General features: G+C 40.7%; 1 protein-coding gene across 1 annotated transcript in view; it reads right to left on the bottom strand.

Moving 5' to 3' along the window:
• LOC126297439 (Down syndrome cell adhesion molecule-like protein Dscam2) overlaps positions 1-19,367 on the bottom strand; it is a 384,987-nt gene that overhangs the window by 47,758 nt on the left and 317,862 nt on the right. The window contains exons 29-31 of the mRNA XM_049988328.1: positions 15,254-15,398; positions 15,007-15,179; positions 14,505-14,675 (exon numbers count right to left, since the gene is read on the bottom strand). Coding sequence (XP_049844285.1) covers positions 14,505-14,675; positions 15,007-15,179; positions 15,254-15,398 — 489 coding nt within the window. The remainder of the gene's footprint in view (positions 1-14,504; positions 14,676-15,006; positions 15,180-15,253; positions 15,399-19,367) is intronic.

The following is a 19,367-nucleotide window of genomic DNA, read 5'->3' as shown; positions in this document are numbered from 1 at the left end:
GAGAGTTCCCACTTCCACAATTCAGAAATGCTGGTATTGGTAAGAAGGGCCCAGATGGCACAGGCTGTGAAGCATTCATTAGAATGAAGAACGTTTTGATGGGCAGCTTGCTCAGCAACTGGGTGGTCCATCTACTTCTTGGCCACGTCTACATCTACATCTACATGATTACTGTACTATTCACAATAAAGTGCCTGGTGAAGTGTTCAGTGAACCACCTTCAAGCTCTCTCTCTTCCGTTCCACTCTCGTACAGCACATGGGAAAAACGAGCTCTTAAATTTTTCTCTGTGAGCCCTGATTTCTCTTATTTTATCATGATGATCATTTCTCCCTGTGCAGATGGGTGCCAGCAGAATGTTTTCGCAATCGGAGGAGAGAACTGGTGATTGAAATTTCATGAGAAGATCCCATCGCAACAAAAAATGCCTTTGTTTTAATGGTTGCCACCCCAATTCAGGTATCATGTCTGTGACACTATCTCCCCTATTTCACAGTAATACAAAACGATCTGCCCTGCTTTGTACTTTTTTGATGTCATCCATCAGTCCCACCTGATGCGGATCCCACACTGCACAGCAATACTCCAGAGTAGGGTGGACAAGCATGGTGTAAGCAGTCTCTTTAGTAGACCGTTTGCTCCTTCTAAGTGTTCTAACAATGAATTGCAGTCTTTGGTTTGCTCTACCCACAATTTCATCTATGTAATTGTTCCAATTTAGGTTATTTGTAATTTTAATCCCTAAGTATTTAGCTGGATTTACAGATTTGTGTGACTTATTGCGTAATCGAAATTTAGCTGATTTCTTTTAGTACTCATGTTAATAACTTCACACTTTTCCTTATTCAGGGTCAATTGCCACTTTTAGCACCATACAGATATCTTATCTAAATCAGTGGAACCCGGAAACCCACCACCCGATGGCACAAGTCAAGGAATCTGCAGCCTACACAGTCAAAGAACCACCTGAGCCTCTGGTTCAGACCCTCCACTCGGCTCTGCACCACAAGGACCACAGTCTGTTCTATTGACAATGCTGCAGATGGTGAGCTCTGCCTTAATCTTGGGAGCAAGACTGGCAGTCTTTACCATTTCTGCTAGCCGCCCGAAACCAGACAGAATCTCCTCCGATCCAAAGTGACACACCTCATTGGTACCGACATGAGCCATCACCTGCAGTTGGCTGCACCCTGAACTCTCCATGGCATCCAGAAGCACTCTTTCCACATCCGGAAAGACTCCGTCCAGAATGCACACGGAGTGCACACTGGCTTCCTTCCCCTCCTTGGCAGCCATGTTCCTAAGGGGCCCCGATACATGCATCCTCATGTTGGACGGCCATTCCTGTGCTCAGACAACTTGTTGGTCATCATGCCCACATAGAATGAAGCACAACAGTTGCAGTTTAGCTTGTAGTTCATATGACAGGTTTCGCAGCTAGCCCTGCTTTTGCTGGGATAGGTGGTGCTCGTGACTGTAATGGAGTATGGAGTGATATTAGCCACGAGGCAAGGTGTTGGGAGCAGGGATTGTATAGGGGTGGACAAGCATATTCTCTGGGCAGTGGAATACTACTGTGAGAGGGGTGAGCAGGATGGTGGGTAGGAGATTCCTCATTTCAGGGCATGATCAGAGGTAGTCGAAATCCTGGCACAGAATGTGATTCAGATAAGGACAGAGGTACTGATTTAGCCAGCTTTGATGTGGAGCTTAACATTGAGGAAGTTGGCTTCTTGTTGGGTTGAGGAGGACTAGGTGAAGTGAATGGGGCAGAAGGAGTTGAGGTTCTGGGGTAATGTGGATAGGGTGTTCACACTCTCAATCCAGATCATGAAGATGTCATCAGTGAACCTGAACTAGGTGAGAGGCTTGGGATTTTGGGTGTTTAGGAAGAAGTCCTTGAGATAGCCTATAAATAAGTTGGCATAGGATGGTGCTAAGTAGGTGCCAACTGTTATACACCAGATTTGTTTGTAGATGATGCTGTCATAGGAGAAGGAAGGTGTAGTTGGTCATGGTGACCAGGAAGGATGTTGTAGGTTTGGAATCCATCAGGCTTCGGAAAAGGTATTGTTCAGTGGTGACTATGCCGTTGGCAGTAGGGATGTTGTGTAAATGGAGGTGGCGTAGATAGTGACTAGCAGGGAACTGTGTGGTAAAGGAATAGGAACTGTGGAGAGTCTGTGGAGGAAATGGTTGGCACCTTTCATGCAAGGGGTTAGGTTGCAGGTAATAGGCTGAAGGTGTTGACCCACACAAGAGTGCAGATTCTCTCAGTGGGGGCATAGTAGGTGGTCACAATGGTGTGTTCTGGGTGGTTGCATTTATGGGCTTTAGGAACGGTAGGGAAAATTTAGTACATCTGAAAGGTAGGGTTTGTCAGCCATGAGCGAAAGTGGGGGAGGTTTGGAGGCTGGTGTAGAGGTGGTGGATAGTGGCATTCTAAGGCAGGAGTAGGAAGTGACCAGGTTGCAGAGATTTTTGAGGTGGAGTAACGCATGCTGCTCTAGTTTCTGGAGGGTAAGAATTTCAGTATGTAAGATGAGATCCAGGAATTTGGGATTGCAAAGCAGGAGAATTTTGCAGATGGAGAGGGGGTACCGCAAGGAAGTTTGGGCCTGATTGGCATGGTTTTGCAGGACTATGTTAGTGAGGGTCAAGGAATGGTGGAATCTCAACAGATGGAGGTCAATGTGGAAGGAAGGATTGCAGCCAGTGATGCGTAATTTGATGGTAATGCAATTTGAGAGGAATTCCACAAGCCAAGCAGTAGTGGAGGAACAGGACACTTTTCTGTATTGGTGCAGATGGAAGGTGCAATCACAAAAATACATAAATAACATAGATATACACGTGAATAGATTCACAACAATACAACAAAAATAAGTGGGAAAAATTACAAAAAGGACAGAAAATGGATGGATTTTCATGTCGATTTCAGTGCGTTTTTGCCTTTTGCTATCTGCCTATTGCCCAGCACAGAACCTCTCCATAGAGTCTATCTCTATCCTCACCACTACCACTGCCCACACTCCTACATTCTACATGCTTTGTACAGTCCATAAACCCAATCACCCAGGATACCCCATTGTGGCCGCTGCTGTGCCCCCTTTGGGAGAATTTCTGCTCTTGTGGACCAACACTCTCAGCCTATTACACACAAACCTACCCTCCTATATAAAAGATACCAACCATTCCCCCCACCAACTCCCCACAGTTCGTGTTTCTACATACAGTACCCTCCTCGTCACTATTGACACAACATCCCTTTACACTAACATGCCTAAGACCTATGACCAAGCCACCATGGAATGCTACCTTTCCCAATGCCTGATGGAAACCAAACTTACAACCTACTTCCTCATCATCATGAACAACTACATCCTCACCCACAATTATTTCTCCTTTGAATGCATCACCTACAAATAAACCTGGGGTATGGCAGTGGGCACCTGCATGGCACAATCCTATGCCAACCTACTCACAGACCATCTTTAGGAATCTTTCCTAAACACTCGGAATTCCAAACCCCTCACTTGTTCAGATTCATTGATGACATCTTTGTGATGTGGATTGAGGGTTAGAACACCCTATCCACATTCCTCCACAACCTCAATACCTTCTACCCTATTCACTTCATGTGGTCCTCCTCAACTCAACAATCCACATTCCTTGATGTTGACCATTGTAACATTATGTGATTGCCTTATCACTTTAAATCATTCACTAATCGAGCAGTCACTCGGCAACAGCTACAGTTAGCAAATAATGTTGCGAGAATGTAAAAGGTGAACGACCTGTGACGTAACTTGTTTATTGTCGAAGTGCCATCAGAGATGCAGTGAGTTATTGACTTTGAAAACCGAGGCGTGAAAAACGGACAGAAGAAGAACACTTTTACACATTTTCTTTTTTTTATGTACGAGATATTCTCAATGAACAGTTACTCATTCTTCTCTTGTCTCTTGTAACTTGTGTCGGACGCGCATGTCTTGCCGCCGTATTATTATTGTTAAAAATAATATTATTTTAGTGTAAAGTAAAGTGCAATACTGCATAGCAGTAAATTTATTGTGCGACGTGTATGTGAAAATGTCAAAGGAATTATTGTCATTACCAGAAGAGAAGTGCCAGTCAAAACAGTATCCATGTTCAACCTTTCATTGTAGTGTAAGTTCTTCTATTATTTGCCATAAATTCAGATTTAAATGGAATTGGTGTATGGACTATTTATTTAGTGTAGAATCTATGTCTCACTCCTTCATGAAGTTATTTAATTTTCTTTATGTTTCTGCCAAATAGACAGTTCACAGTCACGAATTCTTTCGTCGAAATCGGACGGAAGTTGTATGTGGCGAAATATTTTCTCCGCACCACATTCTACTGGTAAATGCATGATAAACTACGGTCCCTTAGGAAATTCATGTTGAGCTATCCAAAAATAATTATATTTCGAATAGGCACACGGTCGGCGATCGCAAATATATTTCCACCGCTGATTATAGCTATATGTTGCAGCATAAAAGAAACATATTGTTATAATTAGCGACTACGAACGGGGATGTTTATAACGTATGTTTATGTATACACATTACATAAACATATCGTTATACCATCAACTCAATGCTGGCTGCATCAGCATCTTCATTCTTTATCAGACCTACCAACAACTGGCAATACCTCCATTCTGACAGCTGCCATGCAGTTCCTTACATACAGTCTAGCAATGCTTGGCTGCCACATCTGTAGTGATGAGCAGTCAATCTCAAAATGTAGCAAGTGTCTCACTGAGGTCTTCACAGACCATAATTACCCTCCCAAACCTTTACAGAAACAGATCTCTCATGCCTTATCTCTCCAGGCACCCACCTCTTCTCAAAATTCCATCGTCTGACCACAGAGGAGAATACTTCTCATGGCTCAGTACTACCCAAGACTGGAGCAACTGAATCACATTCTGTGCCAGGATTTCCACTACCTCTGATCATGCCTTGAAATGAGGAATGCCCTACCCACTATCCTGCGCACTTCTCTCGCAGTAGTATTACACTGCCCATCGAACCTACACAATATCCTTGTCCAACCCTATGCAACCCCTGCCCCCTACACCTTGCCTCACGGCTGACATTCCTCTAATAGACCTAGATGGAAAACCTGTCCCATACATCTTCGCACCACCACCTACTCAAGTCCAGTCACGAGCACCACCTACCCAATCATAGGCAGGGCTACCTGTGATACAAGTCAAATGATCTGCAAGCTAAGTTGTAACAACTGTGTTTTATTCTATGTGAGCATGACAACCAACGAGTTGTCTGACCACCAGAATGGCCATCAACTAACTTTGACCAAGAAACAAGTGGACCACCTGGTTGCTAAGCAAGCTGCCCATCATAATGTTCTTCATTCTAATGACTGCTTCATAGCCTGTGCCATTTGGGCTCTTCTTACGAATACCACATTCTTAATTGTGCAGGTGCAAATTCTCCCTGCAATTTATCTTAAGTTCCTGTAACCTGTCTGGCCTCAACCTTCATTAGTCAGAGTCATTGTCCTTCACCTAACTTATCCCTTCCCTGTTGCGACTCAACAGCCTTTTATTCCACACATACAGGCACAGTCTTCTTACTTCTGTCCTTTACCAGCCCCACCCCACCCTCCGCCCAATGTCCTGACAGCAACTAGCTGCCCTACCCTCTCTCAACCTAATCTCTGTAAGCTCTCACAAACATTATTTTACCATACCCCACTCATACGCTGCTCGCCCTCCCCCTCACCACCCCTGCCTAATTCTTATCCCCACCACGCAGATTGCTTCTCCCATAGTGTACAGTTGCTGGCAGTCTGGTCTTGGCAACTAGAGACAGTGGTCATGTGAGTGTGAGCTGAGTTTGTGTGAATTTCTGTGTGTATGTTGTCTATTCCAGAAGAAAGCCTTCTGACTGAAAGCCTACATTATTAGTAGCCTTTTTGTTGTACCTGTCTATGATTCAACTACTCTTCTGTATGGTCAGTAGCAATCTATCCTTTTCATATTATTGTCATTATGCCATACTGGATTTTCCATTGTTTGACATAGGAAGAAAAAATATATTGGTTGCCGCTGCCCCTTCGTATGTAAGGTCTCAGAATTTAAACAGTGAACCACACTGTGATGCACTATGCCTCTCTTCTAATATCTGCCACTGGAGTTGGATGACATCTTCATAATGATTTCATGCTTACTAAATGAACCTGTGACAAAACTAGATGCTTTTCTTTGGATTTTCTAAATTTCTTCTATCAATCCTGTCTGGTACCAATCCCAAACCAAAAATCAATTCAAGTATTCGTTGAATGAAGATTTTGTAATCTTCCTGCTTTGTGGGTGGACTATGGTAAACTTCCTGAGGATTCTTCGAATGAATCTGTTTGCCATCATCCCAGATATTTCACTGATTTTATTGCTTCCAGTGATTGTTCCCTAATTGTGTAATCATACAAGGACCAGTCAAATAAAAATTGGGACAGATGAAATAAAAGTAAGTGAACTGTTTATTTATGATTTAAAAGATAATCACCATAACTGTTTGTATATTTATCCTGCTGTGAGACAAGACAGTCACTCAGTAAGAGGCTTCATGGAAAAATGTTGGTCTTTGCCTACAAAGCCATGATTGCACCCGGGAGTGCACCTGTTTGTTCAAAGCAAATAATAGTCACAAATGTGTTTCTTTAGGGCTCCAAAAGTATGTAAATTGCATGGGGAGAGATTGGGACTGTATAAAGGAAGTATAAGGCCTTCCCTACTAAACTTCTGCAGAGTGGTAAAAACAACCTTACCATCATGTGGACCTAGACACATTTTTCCATGAAGGCATTGACTGTACCGTGTCACAGAGCGATAAATATATTAACTGTTATAATGTTTACTTTTGAAATAATGAACAGTTTACTTACTTCTTTTCTGGATGTCTCATTTTATTTTGACTTCCATAGAAAAAATAATAGGCATATTTAATGCAATATGTTAATTTGTTGATACTGAGGGTCAACTTTCAATCCCAGTACCAAGTGCCAATCCTTCAGACAGCTTCCTGTGAAGGAAGAACCTTTTGGAAGAATACAAAATATATAAACATTCCGAACCTAAATTTAAAAGCTCTGTTGAATGATGTGTCTGCATTGAAAAACAGACACTATTTTGATTGTGCCGTGTCTCTTATAAATGTGAAAATTAGCCTATTCCTACTGATATTGAACTATGTGTGATGTTTTTCATATGTTTTCTACATAAGTCTTCCTATATATCTATCTATACAGGGTAGAGCAAGTAAAAGTGGCCTGGGTGAGTGGATGTGATTGGATGCAGCATTAAAGGATGAGGGAAAGACCTACAGTTACTTCCAACAGGATGGAACAAACAGAACTTTTACTTTTTGAGTGAATTTATTGTTTTCCTAATTTCAGTAGGAGAGGTAGGTTGGATGTCAATTTTATCAAATTGCATAGTCATTGCCTCTTCCATATGCAACCTTGCATTTTCTAATAAATAGTTGAACCCTATTTTCTCTCCAACACTTAAAAATGGTTATTTAAAATATTTTCTACTTCTGACTTTTTGTTAAACAAACTTTTCATTGAGTTTTCTATGTGCAGTCTTCCTGTGCTCTCATTTTCCTTTTAACAATATTCCAAACTGTTTTAATTTTATTATCAGAGGTACTTCTATTCATATGTAACACACATACTTCTGGACCTTTTTAATAACTTTTCTTAATACAGTGCAACAGTTTTTATAAGGTTTGACAGTTTCTGGATCATTACTTCTTATAGCTATAAGATACATTTCTCTTTTCTATTTACAATATATTTTTATGCCTTTATGGCTCTTTAGCTGGTTTCTTACAATTACGTTGCACTATTTTCTTAGGAAACTGTTTTCAAATATACAGGGTTAGTCTGATGGTGGACCCATTTTCAAAACTTTATTCAAGTACAAATCCAAAATGAACAACCTTAATACAAATGAAAAGAGGAGGTTTAAAAGTTTTTCATAATGTTTGATACCAATTTAATAAATGTAATAATTTGTAATTAATTAGTCTTTGATGATTATTTAATAATTACAAATGTGATAAATATTATAAATGTTCAACGTGGCTTCTTTACTAAAAATTACATGCTATAGAAATGCATCGTCTTTGGTAGCATATAAGCACAAAATGCGAGATTCTTCTATCTGTCATTTGGATTGAGAGCTTGCACATGTTGTGATCAGTAGAGCTAGTACAGCAAACGTCTCATAACTTCCCATACAGTTGGTTGGGGTATTCCAAGTTCTCGACTGGCTCTATTGGTGGACTTACTGGAACTGCGCACAAAGCTTTCTTGAATCCGGCGGACATCATCCTCTGACACACCCAGTTGGCCTTTGCGCATACTCCCAGTCTGTTTAAATTGTTTAAACCAACGGCTAATGTTTTTGTGAGTTAGTGGTTGAATACCAAATTTGGCACTTCAATTTGTGACACTTAAAATTCGCAAACTCAAGAACGTAGAAAATCCTGTGCTCCATAGTACCCATCTCACTCACAACTGACAGTGAAAGGGAATGACAGCCCTATAGCCGCGCAAACTCTACCAGCTACTTCTGCAACCATCACTGCCTGCCAAAAATTTGGCATAAAGCTTGTTCATTTTGGATTTGTACTTGAATACATATGTTGTTGTTGTTGTGGTCTTCAGTCCTGAGACTGGTTTGATGCAGCTCTCCATGCTACTCTCTTGGTCTCCCTCTACGATTTTTACCCTCCACACTGCCCTCCAATACTAAATTGGTGATCCCTTGATGCCTCAGAACATGTCCTACCAACGGATATCTTCTTCTGGTCAAGTTGTGCCACAAACTTCTCTTCTCCCCAATCCTATTCAATACTTCCTCATTAGTTATGTGATCTACCCATCTAATCGTCAGCATTCTTCTGTAGCACCACATTTCGAAAGCTTCTATTCTCTTCTTGTCCAAACTATTTATCGTCCATGTTTCACTTCCATACATGGCTACACTCCATACAAATACTTTCAGAAACGACTTCCTGACACTTAAATCTATACTCGATGTTAACAAATTTCTCTTCTTCACAAACGCTTTCCTTCCCATTGCCAATCTACATTTTATATCCTCTCTACTTCAACCATCATCAGTTATTTTGCTCCCCAAATAGCAAAACTCCTTTACTACTTTAAGTGTCTCATTTCCTAATCTAATTCCCTCAGCAGCACCCGACTTAATTCGACTACATTCCATTATCCTCGTTTTGCTTTTGTTGATATTCATCTTATATCCTCCTTTCAAGACATTATCCATTCCATTCAACTGCTCTTCCAAGTCCTTTGCTGTCTCTGATAGAATTACTATGTCATCGGCGAACCTCAAAGTTTTTACTTCTTGTCCATGGATTTCAATACCTACTCCGAATTTTTCTTTTGTTTCCTTTACTGCTTGCTCTATATACAGATTGAATAACATTGGGGAGAGGCTACAACCCTGTCTTACTCCCTTCCCAACAACTGCTTCCCTTTCATGTCCCTCAACTCTCATTTTTGAGTCGTTTGTATTCCTTTTTGCCTGCTTCATTTACTGCTTTTTTATATTTTCTCCTTTCATCAATTAAATTCAATATTTCTTCTGTTACCCAAGGATTTCTACTAGCCCTCGTCTTTTTACCTATTTGATTATCTGCTGCCTTCACTACTTCATCCCTCAAAGCTACCCATTCTTCTTCTACTGTATTTTTTTCCCCCATTCCTGTCAATTGTTCCCTTACACTCTCCCTGAAACTCTGTACAACCTCTGGTTCTTTCAGTTTATCCTGGTCATATCTCCTCAGTTCCCTCCTTTTTGCAGTTTCTTCAGTTTTAATCTACAGTCATAACCAATAGATTGTGGTCAGAGTCCACATCTGTCCCTTGAAATGTCTTACAATTTAAAACCTGGTTCCTAAATCTCTGTCTTACCATTATGTTATTTATCTGATACCTTTTAGTATCTCCAGGGTTCTTCCATGTATACAACCTTCTTTCATGATTCTTAAACCAAGTATTAGCTATGATTAAGTTGTGCTCTGTGCAAAATTCAACCAGGCGGGTTCCTCTTTCAGTTCTCTCCCCCAATCCATATTCACCTACTACGTTTCCTTCTCTCCCTTTTCCTACTGCCGAATTCCATACATATGATTTTTTGAAAATGAGTTCATCATTTAGAATAACCCTATTCTCACAAAGGTATCATATAATAGATTAACTTTTAAATTGCCATCAAAGTCACTGTACACCTCATCCCAGTCTAACTGTTACAAGCTTTCCCTAAAATTTGCAGTTACTAAATCGTTAACTGAACACACTATTTGGAAGACTGTTTTGCATTACTGTATGGAGCTATGTCATATACTGTAACTAGCTGTGCATCATAAATCAGAAAGACCATAATTAACAGGAAAGAACATTTCTGTAATACACTTCTTATGCTTTACGAAAATTTATGGCCAAGGTCCAACGTTTTATGATATCGCTAATTTTGTAGGTTTCTGAAGATGACAAATTAATTTGTTGAAACAGGTAAAAAGATGTGTCCAACTGATGACTGAATTTTATTCTGAAATAAATATTCCTTGTTGTCTCAGGACACATCTTCTCAGTCATCCCTCCTTTTATTAAAGCTGTGCCATATACTTCTTCTCTCTCTTATTTTATTCAGCACCTACCTCTTCATCAGTTACTCAATCCACCCATTCAATCTTTATTCTCATAACATTGTTATGTTCAATCTTCAGCATTCTTCTGTAGCAACAAAATTCAGAGGCTTCTATTCTTGTCTACAGCAGTGATCACCTATGTATTAGGGCAAAAGTCTAAAACTGCCATAATTGATACAGCTGATTCCATGAGTGTTGTGCACCAAGAATTAAATATTGCAGAAGAGACACATTGGCCAGTGCTTGGCATTATAGCATTCTTTGTACTTTTCCTGGGCAATCAGAGTCACTATGCAAGCCGGCAACCTCCCAGCTTCGTTCCTGGTCATGAGGTGTTTCATGTAGTCACCCGAGCTATTGTCTGGTTGAAACATAAAGATTATAACTACTGTTGTTTCAGGTTTGTGACTATGGAGCAGAAAGACCAGTGTGAAGCATGTAGTGCACTGCTTCAGTGTGTTGTATGCAAATGTTGTGACATGCATATTTATCCCAATCTCTCTGTTTGACATCAGCACACATCAAGATCATATCTCACAACATCTTATTAAAGAATTCTGTGATGCTGTTCTTCTGTGGATGGTAGGCAGCAATCATCCTGGGAGTAATGTTGCTACATTAAATTATCACTGATACTAGCCTAATGGAAAACTTTTCTGTGATCAGAGATCATCACATGGTATGCTCCATGCTTCAGAATGATGTCTTCTACAAGGGACCTTGCAGTTTCAGGAGCTGTGGCAGTTTTCACAGATTTGGTGACAGCATAGTGGGTGATACCAGATACCGCAGAGGTAAATGCATTGGCGTTTCCTTACTATGGCCCATGTAGTGTCTAATGGATCAGTAGAAACTGGGCCAGTGGTATCTGCATCAGGTTTGGTCTAGCGTCTTTATAAACTCCAAGTGAACAGATTCTGGAGAATCATGAAAATACTTCGGGATCATTGGCTATGGATGAGCTTTGATGATAAGCAACCAATAATACCAGTCAAATCATAGTTCCTCTTATATGATGTTCAGTCTGTTAATTGGAATCCACTTTTGGTTGGTTGCTCAATCTTCAAGGATTACATGTTTTTCAGCAATGCTGGAACTTTCCTGTGTTCAACAGAATGTCATTTAATACACTGATGATTGGGATTTGGTCCATGCTGATGTGTTCTGCCAAAGGCTTTTTTGAAAGGCAGTCAGCATCCTGGTGTTTGCTTCCACTTTTGTGTACCATGCGATATTATACACCTGAAGCTTCAAAGCCCCTCTCATGAGTCAACCTGATGGATCCTTCAGGCTAATCAGCCAGGACAGAGAATAGTGATCCATCCATACAGTGAAAGATTTGCCAAATAAATACAAATGCAATTTTCTAATGGCCCAAACAACTGCAAGGCCCTCTTTCTCAGTTCTAGAGCACATTGGAAACATACACTACCATAACTCCTTGAATTTGTAGAAGAACTGTCCCTATCGGAAAACTGCTAATGACAGTATGAAGTTCTGTCTCAGCATTCTTGTCATACAATTTTAGAGCTGAAGATGTTAGCATTCCTTCCTGAAGGTCAAGAAAAAGTCTTTCTTCTGCCTTGTTCCAGAAAAATCTGGCATCTCCTTGCAGTAGTTCTTGCAAGAGATGTACCTTTGTCAAGAGGTCCTTTATGAATTGCTGGAAATGTGATCACATTCTGAGAAAATTTCTTGCATCAGAAATGTGCTGAGAAGTTGGAAAATCTGTGACTGCTCTTATTTTCTCTGAATCAGGACAGATTCCATCATCACTCACTAAGTGCCCAAAGACTTTTATCTCTTCGGCAACGAAGAGCCACTTTTATGGATTCAGGTTGATACGTGCTGTCTGAACAGAACTGAACACAATTGGCTGTTGATACACTTTCCGGGGTGTGAGGTCGTGGTCCAAGAACTTTTTCTGCTCCTTAGGTTATTTTCATATCACAAACTATAGTATTCTTTAGATGGCAATGGTAGCATTTGACATTACAGGAAAAGAAGTCCCTGTATCGAATGCATTGACTAGTGCCCAGATAGGTTCACCATCATTTCTGGTGATGAGATTTCCTGTTATCTTGGTAATTGTTGTCCAAGGAGGATAATCATCTGTGGGGGGTGTAACTGCTGTAGGTAGTCACCTCAGTTTTCTGAATTTGGCATCTAGGTAAGCAACAGGGAATGCTATGCCATGTTGGAGAGTGAACTCATCCATGGTACAATTATGAGCATCAGTCCACATATAGACCGTAATTGTCTGCAGTTGACTGGCGTGAATAGGACAGTTGTGATGGCTGATGACTTGTGGTGTAACAGTAGTCAAACACTCATCTTCTCTCTCTACACTTGCACGAAATGTGTCCAGGACATCCACAGTGAAAAGAGACTAGCGCATTGTCCTCCTTCCTCCAAACGTCTGTTCTTCTACGGGGTGTTCTGCTTGGTGAAGTAGTTAGTTGTAGCTGGGTTAGTCATATGCTGAATGGGGGATTCTCTTGCCTTCTGTCATATGCTGATTCACAATGTTGCAAAGGGCCAAAACATTTTGCGTGTATGACTGTGTCGTTTCACCACAGTGTTGGGCCCTGTTCTTTAATTGTTCTTCTGTGAAATTGACTTGCTTTTGATTGTCACTAGATGTTTCCTTCAGTTTAGCTGGAATTTGTCCAGCCTATTAATGTTCTCTTCATTGTTTTTGAACTACTATAGGTGGGTGCCATCAAAGTAAAAGCACATGTTTCTCGAACACATCATGTCATCCCAACTGTTATATCTGGTAACTCAGTCAAAGCCCTTCAGCCTTTTGTTGGGTGCCAACCACCCTCTGGAAAACACTGATGGGTTTCTGATGTACAGCTGACTTACTACCGACTTACAATGGAACAGAATGTGATTTCTGCAGCTCTCATTTTTTTAATTTCTTTTATGTGCACTGAGTGATGTGGCACAATGGCACATTGGACTTGCATCCAATAATTTCATAATCTGAACTTGTGCTCCTTCTCTAATGGCCATGCTGTCAATGGAATGTTAAACTCTGATCTTCCTTCCTTCCTCTTATATATGAAATTTCACATCTTAGTGAAGTCCCAATTAGCTGTAAACTTGAAATGCATTCATTTAACAGTTTTGACTAATTCCCTTTCCTGCTGCAGAACTCTTACTCACTTTATCACCAGCCACAAACCAGCACAGAAGACAGAGTACCCTAGAGGAAGACAAGATGTAGGTTATGCATAGTGGTACCAGAAAAATTACAAAGCAAGATATAGAGGCAAACTCATGGTTTAGTTTTAGCTGGATAATTTGCCTGCAGAGCCACAGAACACAGAGTTTCACAAAATGACTGGTGGATGAGTGCAAACAGAATGCCAGTCATTACACAAAAAATTGTCACAAGTGCTCAAAGGGCAGAACTCATTCATCAAAACACTTCCCTACAGAGGTTACCAGAGGCAGATAAACCATTTCATATGACTGTCATGGATATTCTTGGGCCATTTTCTCAAACACCAGCAGGAAATCATTATGTACCAGGCGGGAGCAGTCACATTTAAACCCCTCACAGTTCTACCTCACTGTTGACGCTAGCAACTTCAAAGTCCAATGGTTGTTAACCAACAATAATAAAGAAGTATTAGTATCTACTGGATATCTTCTTATGCCCCTGTATCCTTCTTTGGCAGAGAAGTGCCTCCCACACCCAGCCATTCCTGAAACTATTTTAGACTACCTTTTTTTGGAAGGCAATTTGAATGTACATACCTCGATGCTTCCTGTTGCTTCGATGAGGTCGTTCATGTTGAGCACTGCTATTGTTTTCTGAATGTCCAAATGTTTTGAACTCAATTGTATAATCTAAAGCTGTTGGATTCACTGATCTTGGACAATCAGATGAAACAGCAAATGTAGCATACGGACTCATCTCATATATATCTGAAATATTATCAAAATCATTGTATTTTCCATGTGAAATAAGGAAGAATAAATATCTTTGTCTAACATTTACGTTTTTTTTCAGCAAGATACTTTTTTGTATAATTATGAACCTAATATATAAATATGATCATAAAAAGAGCATACATGATAAGAAAAAGGTTGCAGTTGAGAAATTATCTCATTTCTCTTCTTCACATTATCTCCTACATTTTTGTGAGCTGGTTTGCTTTTGTGTGTGAGCAGGAAATGTCTGTGTTGTACATTCCTTACTTATTAAAAATAAAAAGTCAAGAAAAATTATTGCTAGAAAGTCTGACATTTGTCTCACCAGATGATGTATCCATTTGTTTTGAAGTATGATGTTCATCTGATTTACTTGGTGAAGATGAATATATCTGTTGGAAATTTCGTTTATTGTCCATTTCAGCAGCTGCTTTGCAAATGCTGGCACTTTCAAGAGCATCCTGACATGCTCTGCCACCAAGACTATCCTTGCACTGTCTGCAAGAAGGAATAATTCTTCACAAAGCCAGAAAAAAATAGCAAATAAACATACTAGGGCTTCACTAACTTACTTTCTGCGTATTGCCACATATATCAGAAGTCCAGCACTTAATAATAAAACTGCAGAACAGACTGTGGATACCACAACATAGATGTCTTCATAGAAGTGGGGAGTGTCTGTCAAGCTTTGACTCTCCTGCATTGGAGCAACAGTTGCTGGAAAAAGAGAATAGCTCACTATACTCTTACTTAAAAATATGTGCATACTGGTTGATTCTACATTCATTGAAATTTCAGCACCAAAATTTCTTAAATAGTAAGAAATATTGGGACAACTTTGCTAATGACGTTTTTTGTTATTTTTCAGGGTGTGTGATGAAGCATGCTGGAATATTTTTACTTCCTCTCTTGTTTTACCATTTGCCTCCTTAAATTGTTTTTTTCACTTTTAGCTCATTATCATTAAGATATGTGAATATAATCTGCATTTCCATAAAAGAGAAAGGTTGGAACTCAGTTTTAAAGAATATAACACCAGATCTAATTTGGTGCTTAGTTTTATGTATGTAATTGATTTTCTAATTTATTTTTACCATTCCTAGTTACTATCTTTTGTTACAGGGTGAAATCAGTAATGGTTTCATAACTTAAATTCCATTGTTGACTTATAAACAAATATAAATTCTGTACTAATGAAAAACATTTGAAATTTGAAACACAGCCACTTATAAACAAACATAAATTCTCTACTGATTACAAACATTTGGATTGGAAACAGCCATTCTTAAAGTGTTTCTTTGGCTTTATTCGAAAACATGTTAGCAAAGCCAGCCCTTAATTAATTCCAAAGTAATTACCAGTTTTGTCAAAAGTATTGTTTGCATAATTATATCTGTTGATTTCATGATTTAAACAAATAATTCAACCTAACTCTTGTAGTAGAAGAAACTGTTAAAAGATGGAATTGTTCTAGGTATTCAGTTTATGGGTTTAGTGTTGTAGAATTGCTGGATCCAAAGATGCACACTACACCACATGTAATAAGCACTATTTTATTACTCGGAAGGACACATATATAGTTATATACATTCTTGATTCTCAGTGCATGTGTGTACCATTTTGCATGTGGCCACAGACTGGTCACAAAGAGCTTGCCACAACAAAGATATTACACGCAATTTGGTTGATAGTTGCCACATTCACCCCCCCCCCCTCCCCCACAGTGTGGAGCACAAAACATAAATATTGGGGCATACATGTAAATAAAACACCCAGGAAGGAGGGGGTGGATGGTCCTGCCTGACCGGGCGAATCCTTGTACAGCAGTCAAGCGATTCGGGGGGGCGATGGTGGGTTGCGAGGAGCTGGGGTAGTGGACCTGAATGCCTGTTGCTATATGTAGGATTTTTACCATTGATTGTTGTATGTAGGACTTTTACTGTTGATGGGCCAGTATCAACAGGCCAGATGAAGAAGATGAATGTGGGTTAAGTTGTCATTGGGGGAGCTGGCTCGTTCATAGAACACACACACATTATCTGATTGGAAAAAAAAATAAAATAAACACTTTAGAGCTGCAAATAAAATCTGTGTTGACATTCACTACCACTTCTGAATATGGGTTGACAAAACCTCCACAAGAGTTGTCGTCGGTGACATCACACTTTCAGAGGCTGGTCCCTGATACATCACTAAATCCTAACAGGGGAGAGGCAGGGGGCCGCCTATAGGAGGGGGAGTCATCACACGCATCAGTCTGTAGGGAAATGTCACATGCACCTGTGGCACTGTCACACAACTGGGAGTGGGTAATGTCGCACATGCGGGAATGGGTGTCACTCATCCGCGGACCATCGGTAGATGCCTCGTGCGAGACAAGTGTGAAAGGGGGTGGGGACTGATTGGATGGGGTATCAGGCAGTTCTCCCAGAGACCATGCTGGTTTGAGGCGGCAGACAGACACCAATTGAGATGTGCCATTAATGAGCACTTGAAACATGTTGGTACACTGTGATATGACTCTGTACGGGCCCAAGTATGGAGGTCTGAGTGTTGGTCAGATGGTGTCATTGCGCACCATGATGTGAGTGCACAATGCCAAGTCCTTATGCAGAAATACAGGAGGGAGGGAGTGTGGTCGAAGAGAAGGCATGCGAACGTTAGTTATTAGCTCCTTAACATGCCCGCTGAATGTCGAGTTGCAGATTTGATCTGGAGGGGTGAAGGCTCGACTAGCTCTGCTGGGAGTGTGAGGGGTTCTCCATACAGTACTTCTGCCAGGGATGTGCCAAGGTCCTCTCTGTACACAGCCCGAACACCTAACATTACCCATGGTAAGACGTCGGCCCACTCACCTCTGTGGCGCAACAGGGAAGCTTTAAGCATTCGGTGCCAATGTTCGATAGCCCATTTCTCTGGGTGGTGGTATGCTGTAGTCCTAAATTGTTTCACCCCACACAGTTCACAAAGCTGTCGAAAGAGAGCGGACTCGAACTGGCATCCCTAGTCAGTGATGATAGAACTTGGGCAGGCAAAGTGTGAGATCCACATTAATAAAAGGGCTCAGGGCACTGTGTCAGCTGTGATAGTTGTGAGAGGAATTACTTCTACCCAGCGGATAAATCTGTCAATGGTGGAAATTATGTAATGGAAGGGGCCCGAGGGGGGTAAGGGTCTGACAATATCGATGTGTATGTACTGGAATCTTCTTTTTGCCACATCGAATGTACCCATGGGGGGCTGTGTCTGACCACCTACTTTTGCGTGCTGACAAGCCACACACGCTTGTGCCCAACTGCGACATTGTTTTATTATCCAGGGAAACGAAATATTTAGATACCAGACACGCGGTGGTGCGAATGCCAGGGTGTTCCAGGTCATGGCTACTATTAAAAATGTCCTGGTGAAGAGGTGCAGGAATCACCAGACATATGCGTCCTGTTGAAATGTCACACCAGCTGCGTGATGAAAACCGAGGAAGTGTCTGTAGCTCTAGTTTGAACCCTGTTTCAACATCGGAGCACAATGTGGCGAGTTCATTATCCTCTGTTTGCAATTTAGGGAGTTCAGTGAGGTCCAGCTGTGAAGATAAAACTGACACACAAGATAGCAAATTGGCGATGACATTGTCTGCCCTTTGACATAACGTATGTTGTTCATATATTGACATGTTGTTGTTGTTGTTGTTGTTGTGGTCTTCAGTCCTGAGACTGGTTTGATGCAGCTCTCCATGGTACTGTATCCTGTGCAAGCTTCTTCATCTCCCAGTACCTACTGCAACCTACATCCTTCTGAATCTACTTAGTGTATTATCTCTTGGTCTCCCTCTACGATTTTTACCCTCCACGCTGCCCTCCAATACTAAATTGGTGATCCCTAGATGCCTCAGAACATGTCCTACCAACCGATCCCTTCTTCTGGTCAAGTTGTGCCACAAACTTCTCTTCTCCCCAATCCTATTCAATACTTCCTCATTAGTTATGAGATCTACTTATCTAATCTTCAGCACTCTTCTGTAGCACCACATTTCGAAAGCTTCTATTCTCTTCTTGTCTAAACTATCTGCACTCAATACAAATACTTTGAGAAAAGACTTCCTGACACTTAAATCTACACTCGATGTTAACAAATTTCTCTTCTTCAGAAACGCTTCCCTTGCCATTGCCAGTCTACATTTTATATCCTCTCTACTTCAACCATCATCAGTTACTTTACACCCCAAATAGCAAAACTCCTTTACTACTTTAAGTGTCTCATTTCCTAATCTAATTCCCTCAGCAGCACCCGACTTAATTCGACTACATTCCATTATCCTCATTTTGCTTTTGTTGATGTTCATCTTATATACACCTCTCAAGACACTGTCCATTCCACTCAACTGCTCTTCCAAGTCACTTGCTGTCTCTGATAGAATTACAATGTCATCGGCGAACCTCAAAGTTTTTATTTCTTCTCCTTGGATTTTAATACCTACTCCAAATTTTTCTTTTGTTTCCTTTACTGCTTGCTCAATATACAGATTGAATAACATCGGGGAGAGGCTACAACCATGTCTTACTCCCTTCCCAACCACTGCTTCCCTTTCATGCCCCTCGACTCTTATAACTGCCATCTGGTTTCTGTACAAATTGTAAATAGCCTTTCACTCCCTGTATTTTACCCCTGCCACCTTTAGAATTTGAAAGA

This window comes from Schistocerca gregaria, chromosome 1, assembly GCF_023897955.1.
Source record: "Schistocerca gregaria isolate iqSchGreg1 chromosome 1, iqSchGreg1.2, whole genome shotgun sequence".
Lineage (NCBI taxonomy): Eukaryota > Metazoa > Arthropoda > Insecta > Orthoptera > Acrididae > Schistocerca > Schistocerca gregaria.
The sequence above is the reverse complement of the archived record's forward strand: the minus strand, read 5'-3'. Positions and strand labels throughout refer to the sequence as shown.